The sequence below is a fragment of the Rhea americana genome, unplaced genomic scaffold (assembly GCF_003343005.1).
Source record: "Rhea americana isolate MKP2758 unplaced genomic scaffold, rheAme1 scaffold_74, whole genome shotgun sequence".
Classification (NCBI taxonomy): domain Eukaryota; kingdom Metazoa; phylum Chordata; class Aves; order Rheiformes; family Rheidae; genus Rhea; species Rhea americana.
The window spans coordinates 2,974,795-2,991,844 of record NW_028186912.1 but is presented as its reverse complement, the minus strand read 5'-3'; the positions used below and the strand labels follow the sequence as shown (position 1 = coordinate 2,991,844).

The window sequence follows — 17,050 nt, the reverse complement described above, 5'->3', positions numbered from 1 at the left end:
ATGCGGCCTGAATCTTGCAAACAGCTTCACGTTCTGAATGGATCTCCAGTCCCACCTTCCTGTGGGCGTTACTTTCTGCTACAAACAAGGGAAAAACAAGGCAAACAGAAAATCCCGAGTAAACTCTGGTAAGTGGGTCAGCTCTACCACATGAATATTCAACCGACATGTATTTTCAACTTAACWGCCGTGACAGGCTACGTGATTCCTACACCCAATACCAGAACATTTGAGAGCCAACACTACTTCCTGCATATCATTCGTCTCTGGTTCCTAACCAYTTTTTTTCAGAATAAAATTTACGAAGTCAAAAAACACTTCCAAATTCTAAATACCCACCCTTCTCTTAAAAATCCATTTTWTTAAAAATAACTGTTTTCATCTTAGGAGAAGCTCATTCACACTTGCTTTTATATTTCACATAAGTGAACACRCTGATTCACCCCACAAAAAATCACCCCTAATGGCAGTGAATCAATACCATAATTCAGCTCATGAACTCCTTTCACTCACTCAGTTGCCTTACAACTAAATACATTAAGATACTCACAACTACTGACATTCTCAGGAAGTTTTCTGCCTGATTGGAAAGCCTTTTGATTTTGTACTTATTTCTGTGGTGTTTTGGCCTGATGACATTTAGACTGCTCAGTATTTTGAGTATACACTATTTGCACTGACACAAAAACATATATTCCCCGAAGTAAATGGTCTCCCATTGTTAACCTATTTTGTTATTTCATATATATGAAGATAGAGGAAGTTACAACCTCCTAACCTATTTATCTGTATGGCTTCCCCACTTTCACTCATACCACAGTCCTGCAGCAGTGTGACTCAGTGAGTTAAAGCTGATAAAAAATTTTAATGGAATTTATATTTGAAATAAATTGTTCATCAAAAAAATGAAATCAACAGCTTGTATTAAATACATTTTTTTCCTCAAGCAGTACATGTTTTACCATCAATTTTTAACCAACATGATAACCATAGACTAGAGAAAGTCATTGGCTAAGCCACTAAAATGAGAATTTTAAATGGCTGTTACCCTTTCTACAGCTGCAATGATAGTATCTTCTTTATTTTCCTGAATTCAGCTTAGTTCAGCTCAGTAAAGAGTCAATTTGGGATTGAAAAAAGTAGGCAAGCATGCTTACCTCTTCAATCTAAAGATACTAAAATCTTGATGTCTTGAAAATCAGCTAATTTCACTAAATAAAAGACTTTCTTTGGTTTATAACTAAGTTGATAACTAAATTTTAAGTGCAAAATAAGTTTGGATAAACGTTTTCCCTATTTTATCTAATAAAATTACTGTTTATATACTCATTAAAATGTGCACATTTACAGAAAAGTACTACTTTCATTCAAATTTCTTTCCAAATAGAGCTTACATGAATGAAAAGCAGCATTCTGGTAACTACTTCTAAAACATAATCAAACATATAAATTAAGCCTGTAAATAAATGCTTCTTAATCATATAAGTAAATATATGATGGTCTTCCTGGCGAGGGAATAAAAAAAGAGAATTTCAAATTTAGTATAATAATTCCGCATAAAAATAATCAAAATGGCTTAAAGGGTTACCAGAAAACAGGAATGAGGCTTTCTTTAGAAAGATCATAAAACTCTGAACCTGAAACATGGTTCAAGTTTCTTATTATTTCAGTCAAGGTTTCTTGTTGTTGATCTGGGGACCTGAACTGGGATCATATTCCAAAATTCAAATAATTCTAGTTCAAATCAACCTATCTGCAGTGAAACAGCTCTGGTCCACATCACRGCAAGGTTATTTCTTAACGATGTAGTTCATCATTACTTTTTCTGCTCTATTTATTTTGATTCAAAAAAGAGCAAATAATTGCATCTTTTGTTTCAGGTTGATGGATACAATAAGCAAAAAGTTAATGTTTTGCAAAAAAAGGGAACATGGTAGTTCTGGGTGGGGTTTCAAGCCTGACAAAAATTCTGTTTTTTAYCCTATAGCTGCAATCTTGAACATTACTTACCTGGAAAAGTCAGGATTGCTGTGCTGGTTAATGCCACTTAGGAAAGCCATAACAGAGGGCATTCAATGGAAGTTGTACCTTCACATGCTTTCTTCTGCTCACAGGGGGCTTGGAGCTGCTGTTTGGTACTGGCTGCTGATACTACTCAGGGGCTGCCACGGAACCCTAAGGTAATTTCAGGGAAAGCTGGAGGGGGCTAATTCCTGCGTGTCTCTTTCCAGTATTTGTCATTCAAGCTAACAATTTAATAAATCTCTGCGTGTATTTCTATGTTTTAAATTCTGAAGCTTTTTATAAAAGACTATTCTGCGCTGCTCATTCACATTCATATGAATTGCTAACTCTTTACATTTTTGGCTGCAAATTAACCTCTGTCTAGACTTTTAATATTTCCAAAATATCATGCACAAATCTGTCTCTAGCCAGGCTTTTTGCTGGTGCAGGAACTTATGAAACAGTCTCCAGATTGTCACTGGATATAGTGAAATTTAGCTTTAAAGAGGGTATGAGCCAAGTCCTGAGACAAAACCACCTTTTTTTCTTTAACATATTCTCTAAACAAGTACAACATCCCATCAAGATCAGGTCTTAAATTCTTACGTCTCACATTTTACTTCAGTCTATTTTAGCTACTATATAGAATGCTTTAGGTCATTGGCAAGAAAGAGGCTGTCTAAAGGATATGAAAAGTTTTGTTATTTTTTTTTCAAGGATGGAAATAAAAGCTTTCCTCTCAACAMTAAACGAAAAATTTGCCTACCAGGGTATGGACTGAGTCAGTCCTTTCTATTTCTGAAGCTGTCTGGCTTTATCTTTCTATCTACTCCAGAAGTTTTGGTTTTTTTCCCCCCTTATCTTGATATAGGTACTCTGCCTATAGAAGAATCTTTTTTTCCTTTTTGAAAAAAGAGTATTGTTTAGAGAAAGTCTCCCAACTTTTTCTGCCTTTATACGCAGTGCCTAGAAATTTTGTTTCATTTATCTGATAAGCTTGAAGGAAAGCTTACACAGAAGGATAGGTGAACTACAAAAAGCAGATGACTAAAAAATTCTGTGTTAAAGAACAGAATCTTCAGAATGCTTTTCAGAATTACATCCTTATTGATGGGTATTCCACACTTCATAGCACAGTTCCAGTGACACCCGCTTGAATGAGATACAGCTAAAYGATTAGGGGCTTGCTGAGATTTGGTTCTGAGATCTGAGATGGAGACGCTAGTTATTTTCTCCAAAGATCACTGTAGTTCAGACTCTGGCTGGACAATGGATAAACCCTGGAAGATGACACGGAGAGTAAGCGCATGTGCACATCTACGTAGAAATGCGTGAAAGCTGAATCCAGGGGAGCTGTAGAGTCTGTAAGACTTGCATCTTAAGTCTTACAGACTTACATCTGACAGCATTTGCTTGGATAATAATCAACAATTCTTTCATGGAGCAACATCACACACTGGACATCACAATGCAATTGCATTAAAAATAGATATTCCTGCCAATCACTTGCAAATCACTTGAATGTTCTAATTACATAAACCTCTCTGGTGTTTCTCTTCCTTGTTTCTCCCAATCTGCCAAAGAGCAGCTTGACTCTGAGAATGAAGTTATTTTGGATTGCTCCAGCTGGGGTAGGTTCCCAGACTGGTAAAATGCATCAGCCTGGCTACCAACAATATTTTTCCCCCAGACCCTTCCACCACTCCTCAACATCACTTCAAGACAGTTGCTGCGTATCTTGAATAATATAAAAATAAATGAATCAGAAGAATTATTTATCTCTATTGCTTTTACACTCACGTTTCTGTGGAGGACACTAAGGCGAAGACCTACTAACTGATACAATGTATGTAAGCTCCAGTCTTAGGATAACGAAAGCACCTCAAAGGAAGAACCAATATCTTGTAAAGTGCGTCCATGTCACTTCTCTATCTATTTTTCTATTTGTACCAGAACAGGTTAATATTTTTCATTATATCCTGTAGCTGCACATATAGAAAGAAGGTAACATATTAGTGGGAATGAATGTTGGACTAACTACTGATATACTGACATTGCAAGGAATAAACATAATTTCATATACACAGTGACTGCTATAGTCACAAAATGATTTCAGGGCTGAAATTAGGCTTCAAAAATATTATTAGCTACCAAGAAAGATGCAAAAATAGCGTATTTAAAAAGAACTTCTAATAGTTTGATATTGTTCAATTCTGTGATTATAGTCAACTACTGAGTCCAGCTAAAATACATCAAAATATGCAGAAACAATTGCATTTCCAATAAATAAATATCAATCAAGTAAAAGCAATGAAAAATTCCAGGTAGATTGTGCAAGAATTTAAAGAGCATATCCACACATAGCACACTAACACCTACGTTTTACAGAGAGCACGTATACTTTTTTCAACACTGTGGTCATGGGTTTAATGTAATTAAAAAGCCTCTCAAGGAATCTCAACATTAAACTTTCACAATAGCTTTCCAACACATTCAAAATCTTTGTTAGCATAAAACCTACCCACAGAATCAGCAGTTGCGTCACCGTAAAACTTCCCTTCATTATGCTAAGATTTCTATCATCCAAAAACCACCCCGAAAGGAGAAATAGTGACATCTCAGTGAGACAGGACAAAGTGAGGCGAACTGCAGGTCTTTGATCTGGCAGAAAGCGTTCTGCATTCTGATTAGAATTTCTGCTGGGATCCTAGGAGATGAAAGGATTTTTTTTTTTAAAGTCTGACAGCTAATGCGGGGGGAGTATTCAGAAGAGAACAAAAAGAGGAGCACTGAAAGCAGATGACATCATGCCTCAGAATGGCCTTTACCATCTCACTGACATGTCCCACAAAGTAGTATAGTAATTTCCACAAAGCTGTTATTGAGAGTTCAAGATCCTCTGTGAAGACAGTATGGCCGGTGATCTATTGCTTTAAAAGCATAGAAGGTTGAAGCAGGTCAAAATATAATATATATATCATAGTCCAGGGCCCTAAATACAATACAATGCTCCAGAATGCCACTTTTCAGAAAAACTATGCTCTGCCTGATACAATACAACGTAAGTCCCCACTCTACATAGTTTACAACTGAAAGTTCTGGCACTACCATCTTCGGGAAAAACCCACAGAGGGAGCATGGAAATGCCATTTATCTCCCTCTGATTCTTCCCATCAGCAGTTTGCCCTTTTTGGTCAGATACATCTCCCAGCCTTGCAGACTGCTTCGAGTTGACTACCCTTCACCTCAGATTGCTGAAGGYACCCGACACAGGGGAGAGGCACCAAAATCTCCCCCTCATACTCTGTAGGCAGTTAAGAGGAAAAGCATAGCAGTTTTTTTGTTCTGCTTATTTATGTTCAGGAGAAAGGCACAAACAGCCAAGTTATCAGGGAATATACATACCATTTGCTCACAACAGATCTGAAAACCTCAGGCAGTATCAATGGAAAGGGTTTTTTTTATTTCTTCTTTTTCTTTCCTACTTTTAAAGGCTTACCCTTGTTACACAAAGCAAAAAGAAGACTGTGCTTTGAACTGGTTTTCATTATCATTAAGGAAGTGACAAGCCAAAAAAAGGAGATTCAGTGTCAAAGCTTGTCTATTTCTTAACTCTCCCTTCCTACTGCCTCCTTTATACCTCATGGTGTGGCTGTCTGAAGTCTGCGCAGTGCTCTTTTTCTGTGTCAAACAACCTCCCAGCTGCAAAGAGATCTCGTTTATAAACATGTCCTTCATTTGAACTCTAGCCTAAGTGCAAAATGTAAAGAACAATAAAAGAGACTTCGTGGATACCACCCATTTCTCTTGTTTCCTGAAGCTAGCACCCTTACTTTAATTTGAAAGGGAAAATGATGTTATAATTGGGATTTTTACATTTTCACATGAATTGCAGACCTCTCTGCACTGTTTCACTACCTGCATATCAATGCATTTTGACAACAAGTAGTTTTATCGATGATGATGGAAGGTAGTGTCCTGGAAAACAAACAATAACATCACAAAAGACTAAACACTTTGCAACAGCCAAAACAAGCAGGATCATAAGAAAATATGCAAGAAAATTTCTGACTGCTGCCTGACAAGCCACACTGCACATCAGTATGTTTCTATTTTCTCCTTACTAGCTATTAAAATCTGTGTCAATAATGACTTATCATATTTAATGTGCACATAACCATGCTCTCACCAGCCACAGGAAAATTATTATTTCTTAGAGAAGTGGTAAATAGCTGTAATTATTTTTGAACTGCTAATCTTTCCTTTAGAATGTGGTCTTAAGGATAAACACCTGTTTTTAAACTGACATCCTAATCAGGCACGGATGAACAGCAGGAAAATAATTTATATGCTAAAGATTCCTATTCTATCTATTCTTTCCTTCTTATTAAAAAAGCTTTTCTATGCTCACAATTTTCTCTTCATTCGCCCTGGACTTCTTGCTTTCAAGAAGGAAGAAATAGCCCATAARATATACCAGATATGAATAGCTCAGTCTTTACTATCTGGTTTTGGTCTACACCATTTTGAGATTGAATAATTAAACTACCACACATTCCTCTTGGATGTCTGGGCATTAGAAGATCCCTTACCCTACAGGGCTTGACTTGATCAGAAGGAACGAAAGCTCCACTAACCTGCACTGTGTGAGTCTTCCTCCTCCTTTTATTTTTTCATTTTAAGATATTGCAAGTATTAGCAAACAGAGTTTCGTTCATTTCCTTCTTGAAGCTCTGAAGTTCCCCATTAGTACCAGCAGTTCATAATCAGAGATCTGAAGTCTAATGCTGTTGTGCACTTACAACTATATGTATACTTAAAGCAATCAGATGGTAAATTTCTTTGTTAAAATAACAATCATTATTGTTTACAAATAATAACCTGACATTATTTGTAAAGCAAATGTTATCTCATGAACTTTGAAAAGATCAGTTACTTTCTCCTTAGGAAACCCAGCTCTCGAAATGTATAATCATCCATAAAAGTGATAATTTATTTTAGTGATCAGCAAGATTCACTGCCYTCTCAAAGTCAATACGGAGATGGTTTGACCTGACGTAAGCAAGTACTCAACTTAATGCTAGCAGAAAAGGTACCAAATATACCTCAGCAAACAGAAAAATAGTTGCAAAAAAACCCCAAACCTTTGCATAATGTGAACTACACAGCTTATCTAAACACAAAGTTTCAAGGGGATAAACAACTATACTTCCTTTAGTCTTCCTGACTTCATCATTACCACAACAACCCAGTTCTCTGTTCTGCTCATTCTGAGGAAACAAACTCAAAAGCTTCCATGACTCCTACACTTACACATGCAAACACACACTTAGCCAATTCAGTCAAATTATGACTTAGAGGGAGGGAAAAAAAGCAACAAAAGGAAAAAAATCTAAATAGACAAAATTCTGTACAATTTCAGCATCCCTAATTTAAGTCATAGTTGGCGGCTGTATTAGCTGTTCAGTGGCTCAGACTAGCAGGCTTGACTGTTGTCAATGCCAGAGGTCAGGAAAGAGGGTACCCATAACAACAGCAGAAGTTTTCAAAAGGCCTTCAGCTGAGAATTCTAAGACAAGTAGATGCACATATTTTGAAATAGAGAAATCTAAGCCAACATATTGGAAAGAGTCAAGAGTCTTAAAATGCCACGGCTTCATGGTATTTACTTGCATGTCTCAAAGTTCATGTCTCGGGGAAAGACACTTACTTGTAAAGGTAATACTCCGCTTGATCCACCTCCTCTCGTGAAGAAATGTTGTCAACAAACTGATTGAAAAATAAAAAATAGAAGCTTCAGATGGAGCACTCACAAAACACATTAGAATAAAATGCCACTTGAATAAAGGGAGCAGATTTGTATTGCTTATCTAAGTGTTTGACAGTAATGGAGGTCTTCGAATCTTGTTTACTACTAGTCAGGTTTCTCCAACACTGCTAAAATTAAAATCTTTCAAAAATGATCCAGAAAAGACTAAACCGACCTCTAATAAATGCTACATATCTTGAAAACATGGAGACCATCTAAGAATGACGTCCATATAATCCAGTATCTGGTACTTTTATTGCTCTCCTGTAAATTACTTCACTTTAATCACATCCTTTAATTTGAATCTGCATTTAGTTCTTAACTCTGTTGTCTAATTTGGGTAATTCTCAACATGTCTTAGTTCTCTTCCTAAAAGGCATTCTTTCCCTAACATTTATCTGTCTTGCCTATTCATACTATAAATTCTGAAGTACAGGGACAATACTATTTTGTATTTCACTAGTCTCAGTCTTGCCTAGGATCTCTCAGAGCATAAATAAGTAACAGTATGAAAAAACAAAATCCCCACAAGGCTTCAAGTACAACTTTCCTCCCGTGTAAAACTTCATCTACCCCAGGCAATCTTCAAATTTTTCAGTGCTACCAAACGTTTAAATCAAAGCAAATTTTTCAACCAGACTTTGTGTTATGGTAACAATGAATCCTGTTTTCCTGTAGATTTAGCTAACATGAGGACAAAGACACTGGAACACTCCAGAGACTCCTCCATATAAAGCCTTTGGCTTAGAACATATAAACAGCATGATCTCAAGGTCAGTGTTTCTCTTTATCCTACGAGTAGGCTAGAAACAATAGCTCCACTTGATTTGCTTTCCAGTGTCTTATTTCTCCTTGCACACTGTCTACACGCAGATCTCATCTCTGAGTATGGCAATAGCATGCTTGTATGTTTCATTGATATTTTAAGAAATGAGAATCTTATCTGTGAACWACAGGTATTGGAAAGTAGGGCTATTTGATAGTCTGGAAATGCTACCTCTCCAGAAAAAACATTATCCCAAAGCAGGAGTGTGAGGAAGAAAAGGAATAAAGCTGATTAAATAACAAAAGGAGAGAGSAACACCCACATCCCTTGTGGACAGTGTCTCAGAAGAAATGATCGACAATGTTTGGTTATGTTAAAAAATGTTCTATGACTCTTCAGTTACTGGTACCAATGATCCTGGTAAGTGTAATTGTCACTTAGGTGCCATGGTGGTGACTCAGCTTTTCTGGATAATTCTGAATTTTGAAACTTTATTTTTAAAATGAAGTGCTGTGTTTATTCTGCTTTTTCTGTATGACAATCCATTTACGTACAGAATGTAAAAGCACATCTTGCACCTCTGCTTTCACTTTCCCTTCCCAGATTAAACCATCCAAAGGATGGCTCTGGTTACTAATTCCAGTAAGAGTAATGGCTTCACTTAACCCATGTCAGCATTTGTCTTGCCAGAGTCTGCTGAGGCGAAGAAAGAAAAATGTAGCAGCAAAACGTAGCCACTCCTGCCTTATTCCCAAAGGAGCCGGGAAGTATAGGAAGATGCACGCAGACAGGCAGTGTGCTAATTCAATGCATTCCCTTAGCAGCCTGGGTTCCTATAAAGTGCCTGAGGGGTGGGGTGTTAAAGCTCTTATTGACAAAGACAGAAACCACAAGAAGGCAAGGAGCATATATTATGAAAATACATAGCCTAGTAACAGAGCGAGGCTCCACTTTGCTGAACACTACCCAACAGAAAAATAACCTATTTCCTTTCTGAAGACCACACAGCCCAGGTACTAACTAATGAGCACAAAGAAACAATAAAACAGTTTTATACAGCAATTTAACAGTATAACAAGACATTTACGACCCCAGAACTCCCAGCAGAGGTGATATCATTTATCCCTTCTGAGCTCACTTGATTTCATAAGCATTCTGTTGTCATTCCTATCACTTTATGATTGGAATTTATTCCTTACCCGGGCTATTGTCAAAGAGCTGACAGGCAGTTTTCTTTCATAGGTTCTGTCCATTAAGGTGGCTAATTCAGCTGCAGAAAACAGAATAAGAATGTTTAATCAGCTGAGAGTATAGGAAAATCTACAGAGCTATCATATAACTTGGAATAGAACCTGTGTCCATGAAGTTTAATGTTGGTTCCCTAATAACACCTTCTGTAACTCTGATTCTGAAGTTGTATGAAAACAATATTGTTCAATAATTTGACAAATATTTGAACAGAAAATATGATACGGAGGGATTTTCAACACGATGATTTTATACTATAGCTAAAAAACCTGAGTAGATATCTTGAAAATTCACACTTACTTTCAAGCTTAGCATTTGCTAGGCAGTGCTTTTGGGTTGGGTTCCTCCTTCATTTTACAGCAAAACAATGAGACATAGAAACAAGCAGTACCAATCTGATAAACCCTACAGGCACAAACAGCAATTAAAAGAAATCCAGTTAATCAAACTGGACACTGGGCCAGTACCTTACTAACTTTACAGCTTTCTGTTCCAGCAGTCATATAATAATATTATATTATTGACYACACAGCAACCTCAAGCTTTCGACTGTTCAGCAGATAGCCGAACACTGAACTTGACGAATACAATTTGGAGTTTTATTTTTGTATTCTTCCTGGAAAATAACGACAACCCAGGAAGAGTAAACTGTTTACTGTGTGCTTAGTGTCAGCTGCCTCTTTCCAGAGGCCACACTGATGGCACTCCACCTATAATATTTAGAGATATCTATCATACACTTTCTATCCTCCTGCACCTTCCAGCACCAGGAAACCTAAGTATTCTCTTTGCATCCCTAGCACCTCCCTTTATCCTTTGCATATGGAGACTCCAGCTGTTTTTAACTCAGCAATAGCCTCCTTTTACACCTCCGGATCAGCCCCATTGGCCACGCTACAAGAACTGACGGGCTTGCTAGCTTTGCAATTCATTTTGCAGAGAGGTCACAACAGTCATCTGAACTCTGCAACTCAGTGAAACATGAGGTGGGTKCAATCTGCAGCACCACATCTCAATCAACCCTTCCCCACCAGCAAAACTGGCCAGGACAGGTAATCAGCACTGCACCAGTAACAAGCAGCATCTCTGAGGGATGCAGTCTGTGAACACACTGTCCGCAGAACAAGCAATATCACTATCCACCATCTTAAAAATGCTCCAGAACCTCTAGTGAATACTAAGGGATACATGTACTTCCAATAGTAAGAACAGCATTCAGTGCTACTGTGATCTTACAGGTACATTCTCAAATCACAATACACATGCAAAGATTGTTGCTGCAGTTAAAACACTGGAGTCTTGGTTTGGAGTTAAGCGTTAAACTCCTAGTTTGAATAATGTTGCTGTCCACTGCATACCATTTTTTTGTATTTACATAGCATCTTCCTGAGGGGTGCTTTTCAAAACACAAAAAAGAACATTCCTTACATACAGTTATCTCTGGCTGAGGGAAGGCAGACAACATCACGTGATCATGAAAGGGAAGGGAAATCTGGGGCAAGAGCACTGAGGAAGCATCAGCTCTGACGAAATACAACACAGGATGTCAAGATGAGGTGGGCCACCAAAGCAATTCTGTACTGCATAATCACTATAATAGCAGACAACTCTTTTAACGATAAAGAATTTTCTGTGGGAGTATCCTTATAAGAAGAACTTTATATTACCCTTTTCTGTACCATTCATGATGATCATGTTAGAGCATGGTTCCACTGCTCATGAATCACAATCAGTAATGTTAGAAGTTAAGGCAGAATAGATGTTGCAGCCAAGTCAACAGGAGTGAGAAAAAGGCTAGATGTTTGCCTAAACGTACTAGGCCAGCTGTTAGCTACCATCCTTTACCTGCGCTCAGAGAAAACATCGAAAAAAAACATTGGCAAATATTCACTCAAAAATCTGCTTTTTTAATGACATGGCAATGCCACTCCTAGATGAACAACTGCACAGGTCAGGATCACATCTATCTATTCCACAACCATTTTTCCAAATTCACCAAGTTATCATGCATCTCCCTTTGAGAACTGGAAGCTGATACCTAAGACCRTCCAGGCCACACTCAGGCCCTGCATCTAGGATTTCTTTTGTCTAGGTGCTCATGAAGCTGAAGAGCCCATCTCAGAAAYCCTGACAGACTAAAGAAAAATATAAACCAAATGAATACAATGCCAAAAGGGTAGGATCCCAAGACCGCCAGCCATTTATATATGGGCCTCCTCTGGGAGCRTTCACACAGAATTTTAATGATTGATCTTTTGTGCTGTCTGAAAAGCTGGAACTCTCCATCAAAACTTTAGCATGGAAAGCAACATGAAGCACCCATCTATCAGCTCTAGCATAAGAATCACGGTAAAATGAAAGCTGATCAAATCTTAAAGAATAAGAGAGAAATCAAGCTAATTGGAAATTTCACTTTGTTGCCAGACAAACTGCCGTTTCTGCTGTAGTTTCTAAACATGAATAATTTGCAATGAGTAACTGTTTCCTAGTTTGCTTTCTTCAAAGAGTAGATTTTTTCCCTCAGATTCATGATTTGAAATAGTTCAGCTACCTTCTGTGAACCAAGCTTACTCCGTAAATTGCTGTTCAATAATCAACTGTATTGTTTTCTGTCAATTAAAAATATCTTGATAGAAATACTAGAATGTAAGAGCATGAATGCTCGAGTCTTTTAGCACTGTTGATAGTAAAACCTGAGTGCTAACGTCAGCCTAGAAAGCAAGTGCCTTTATGGCCAAAGTAAAATCTTACCTACATTCTAACAGATAYATGTTGCAAGTGTCTTTACACTATTTATCTGCTAGTCATTATCAAAGAGGACACTAGTATATCAACTCTCTTACACCTATTGTCTAAAAATGAATTAATACGAAAATAACTTTTACAAAACTTTAATTCCTCCACAAAAATATTTTTGTATCTTGCAGAACCTCATGGATTAGTTTTTAGTTTAGGAACAAACTAAAAAACAAACTGTAAGTCTAAGCAGAGGTCACTTCACTTTTGGGTGTGACTTGACAGTTGTCTTTAAAACAGCATCTAGGATTTTGTTTGCTTATTTTTTTCATTTGTTCATAGAAACTCTATTTCTTGCTTCCCACAACTAGGTGATTCAGGACAACAATTGGGAAAATAAAGTCCTTCACCTTCTAATTTACTGTTTATGACATCTAATACCTATCTGGTTGTCTATGAAATCCATATGGTTTCAGTTTGATTCCCAGCRTATGCCTATCCACAGCACACAACCACTCTGACAAATGGAATATTCAGTCACTATGTAAGGTCTTGGAACTACCTTCTCACTCTTAGAAGTGATCCCTCCATGACAGGGTTGAAATCCAGTGTTGTGGCAGCAACTAGAAAGCTGATAGAACAGTCATCCAAAGTTTACCCATGTTAGGGATGATGGGCTGAACTCACAAGCAAACATTTAGTTTTCATAAAAGAAAGCCTTGATTTATTTTATTGGCACAAGAGAAATATAAAAGGTGGCTGAGGTGAACACTCTGCCTCACAGGTTTATGTTCTGTATTTCTCACAATATCCACACCCCTAGTAGCTTCTGGAAAGACCTACAGCTTTGTACCAAAGAATGCTTTGAATGGAAATTATTCAAGTCTGCAAAGGCAGCACTGCCACCTGGTGTTCCTCCCAGACAGCTGATGAGCCACATACTTCTGATACTAAAAGCTTTTCTAAACAAAAAGATGTTTTCTATTCCACTTTTTTTTTTTTTTTTTTTTTTTACCATCTCCTTAGATTTTGATAATCTCCCTGCTTGTCATGAAAACACTTACCATCACCTCATCTTATTCTTGTTAGCGACAAACCAACTGCAACATTAGAGTCTCTAAGCCCAGTCATGCCTGCTGTTTCCTTGATACTCAATTCTTAATAAGTAGAATCCAGATTACTATTAAATAGATATATTCCTACCAGTCAACAGTTTAAAAATAACAAATTATGGCATTTTCAGCCCTCACTTTTCTGAACAAGCATGCTTCTGCACACAAAACACAATCTTGTTTTTTCCCACACCTTTTTAGTACTGAGGTTTGCTAAGCCCACTCATGCTAAACGGAGACTACAATCATGTGCACTTATTCTTAAGAAGACGAGAACAAACAGTGCCTTATATGGACACAGTAAATGAGTTAGAGTCCAGGATGGCACCACAGCATTGTACCCAGAGAAACAAAACGGAATTTAAATCAAAACATTYTTTCTGCAGATATATTCTCATGATATAATTTGGAATAACAGTTCAGACACAGGTTTTGAGATATCCAAATAAGAGAGTATCTCCTGAATACAGGGAATTCACTCCAGCTACAGTCACCAGTTACTATACACAAGATTGTTTGTGCAAACACACAATTGATGGCTATAGAGCAGATGTCTGTGGTGCTGTGTCCTCTTTGAAAATGCTAATGCAGCTGACACTGTGTTAACTTGTTTTCTCTTTTCTGTGAACATAAAATGAAAATGCAAAGCAGTTCTTCAGAGAGCATGTAGCAGGCATCTGCTCTGGACCAAGGTCTTTAGCACAGCAGCAGCTAGAACTCTGCTAGCCAAAGAGTCACAAAAAGTCTTGGCAAGCCTGGGGGGAAGGCAGACATTGACTGTGTGAGTGCTYGCACAACAGTGTTTTTCTTTACAATGAATTTCTGTTCCCTAGGAATCTGATCAAAATAGGAATCATTTTTCATCTGGAGGTAACCAATTCACATACATTCCAGGTCATTAATGTCTGTGGCTCAAACCTCAAAAAGGCATACACAAAGGTGACCAGTCCCATTGACCATGAAGTGTTACAAGGTCCAACAGTCTCTGATGGATCCAAGCTGCAGTCATGAGCACCCACCAGCTGATTCTGGCTCAAGTAGAATAAAACACGTTGACAGTATCAATCATCAGTTCATGCGTAAGTAACAAAAACAAACTGATGCATACAATGCTAAAGACATCATTCTGGTCACTGTCTGTCTTCCTRCCTGACAAAAGACCTTGAATTCCACTTGCAGATTCTTTTTCCAGCCCCATTATCTATGTTACAATTAACAAATATGGTCCAAGGGTGTAGAAAACTCAGGAATGAAAAATGGAAGATAAAGAATATGTACTAAGGGATTCTCTAAGACAGTTTTACTCATGGTACCAAATAATATATTCGTATCTTTAGCGTAGAAAAAACTTTGCCATGATGTTTTCCATGCAATATATTTACCAGAAAGAWGGTAGAATGTCATTTGACATAAAGTCTAGCTGAAGAGGAGTTTACCTATGAAATTCCCAAGAGGGTTTTCAGTACCATAGTTTTAATTTAAAACTTATCTGAAATATTTTTCCTCCGAAAACATAAMATTTCAGTAAGAAATACAATTTTTTCCTCCTGTAAAATTGTGAAAAGAATGTTCTTTTAAAATACCATTCTTAAACAGTAATGACCTCTACTACTTATATAATAAGTGGTTTTTTACATTTCATTACAATTACTAATTAAATCTTAAAATTTCAACAAAGAATATAGTCTTCCAATTTTCAGACACAAAAATAAGACATTCATAAAAGCTTTGGATTTTGTGAAAGAAAAAATATCACTTTATAGAAACCAAACATTAATTAGCTGGGCAAATTCTGATTTGTTTCTGTATGTAAGTTTGAACATACAAGACCGATTTTTAGAATATGGGGCAGATTTAGACACAGAATATCAGAAGTATTTTTTTCCACACATACTCTTATTCTGAAGTATTCATGAATCATGAACTAGTCTAAAATTATTTTAGGTTTGCAATTAATTAGTTGGAGAAAAAAAGAAAGAAACTCTACTCACCCAGGTTATGCTCTTCTTTTTTTCTGTTTTCCCATTTTGAGCTGTCCACATATGCTGCAGAAAGAAGAGATCTTCTGCCTAATGAAAAAAGAAATCTGTTARATTTACTAAGCTGGATGCATTAAACTACCTTTATGGTACAGCTGTTACAAGCAGCTACTGTATCAGTTTGCTCTCCTTTTATTAGGACAAGCCATTACCTTGTGATTTTTAATATAGCAAAAAGTTTTCCCCCAGAAGTTTTTTCAGCATTAGACAAATTTCTCCAAAACTCAAATCTGTTTTTAAGGCAATTATAAAGGCACAAAAAAACCAAACAACAATAAAAAATAAATTTGTTGCGCATATAGACCCTTTTTGTCAAATGTTCACATTTAATAAAATGCAGGTGTAGAAGCATAAGCATAAAACACTTGTGCATCATTAACAGGATAAGGCCTTGAAGATGCATGATGAACATCAGGGTAAAATTTGTGGAAGAAGGACATAGAAACGTAAACCGGAGGTTGTAAAAATTAATGTTACGAAATGCGAAGTATTATAAAAATAAACATTGTTATGCTAATTACTATGCTACCCAGAATTCTTAGCAATTACCTTAAAACCATTATCTGAAAATCTATCCACTACCAATAAAACTTTGTTACTGTTGAAAGCAAAATAATTATCCTCTTTTACCTTACCCTTTTTCTGACAAATACGGATGCCCAGCTCCYGAACATCTTTGCAATTTTTTTTCCAAAAAGACCTCGTACTTGGAGCCTCAGTTATAGCATATTATTATGTACATAGCTTTACCAAACAGTCCAAAAACAGTTTTTTTTTTTATTTAAGGCTTTTGTCATTATACTGGTAAGTGATGCATACACAAGATTTTTTTTAAGATAAAGTTTTGAGCGCTTCCTCACAGCCAAGGACACGGCAGGCAGGCGCGTYTGCATCCTCCGTGCTGGTGCAGCTCCGAGCGGCCACAGCGCCAGAGCACAGCTGAGACTTGAAATACGGACATCTGGCTCTCAGGAAGCCATAYAGCGACACCGGCAGCGAGTTAAGCTGCAGAGGCACAACAAAGTTGCCCAACGTCTCCCTACGGAAACGTCGCCGAGCTGCACCTCCCCAGCGCTTTCGCAAAGACATCTTTTCAGAAGCGCTGATCTCGGCCGCGCTTGTGCCGCCTTGACTGGGGAGGTTTTGCCGAACACCTACCGCCTCGGGCCTGGCGGCCTCCACGCAACGCCGCGTAACTCCTGCGGGGCGAGAAGCTCGGCCCCAGCGCAGTACGCCAGAGGTCAGGGAGGCGGCGGGCACACCGGCAGCCGCGCTCCGCTCCGCGCGCTCCCGCCCCGCGCCCCCGCCGCGCCGCGCCGCTTCCAGCGCCGCCCCA

The 17,050-nt window shown here is 37.8% G+C and overlaps 1 protein-coding gene across 1 annotated transcript in view; it reads right to left on the bottom strand.

Moving 5' to 3' along the window:
- The window catches only part of MRPS27 (mitochondrial ribosomal protein S27), a gene marked incomplete at its 5' end in the record, with an annotated part of 46,465 nt that extends 30,022 nt beyond the window's left edge, over positions 1 to 16,443 (bottom strand). Inside the window, 4 exons of the mRNA XM_085322052.1 lie at positions 7,715 to 7,773; positions 9,779 to 9,849; positions 15,667 to 15,744; positions 16,350 to 16,443. Coding sequence (XP_085178178.1) covers positions 7,715 to 7,773; positions 9,779 to 9,849; positions 15,667 to 15,744; positions 16,350 to 16,443 — 302 coding nt within the window. The remainder of the gene's footprint in view (positions 1 to 7,714; positions 7,774 to 9,778; positions 9,850 to 15,666; positions 15,745 to 16,349) is intronic.
- Between the last annotated feature and the right edge of the window lie 607 nt (positions 16,444 to 17,050).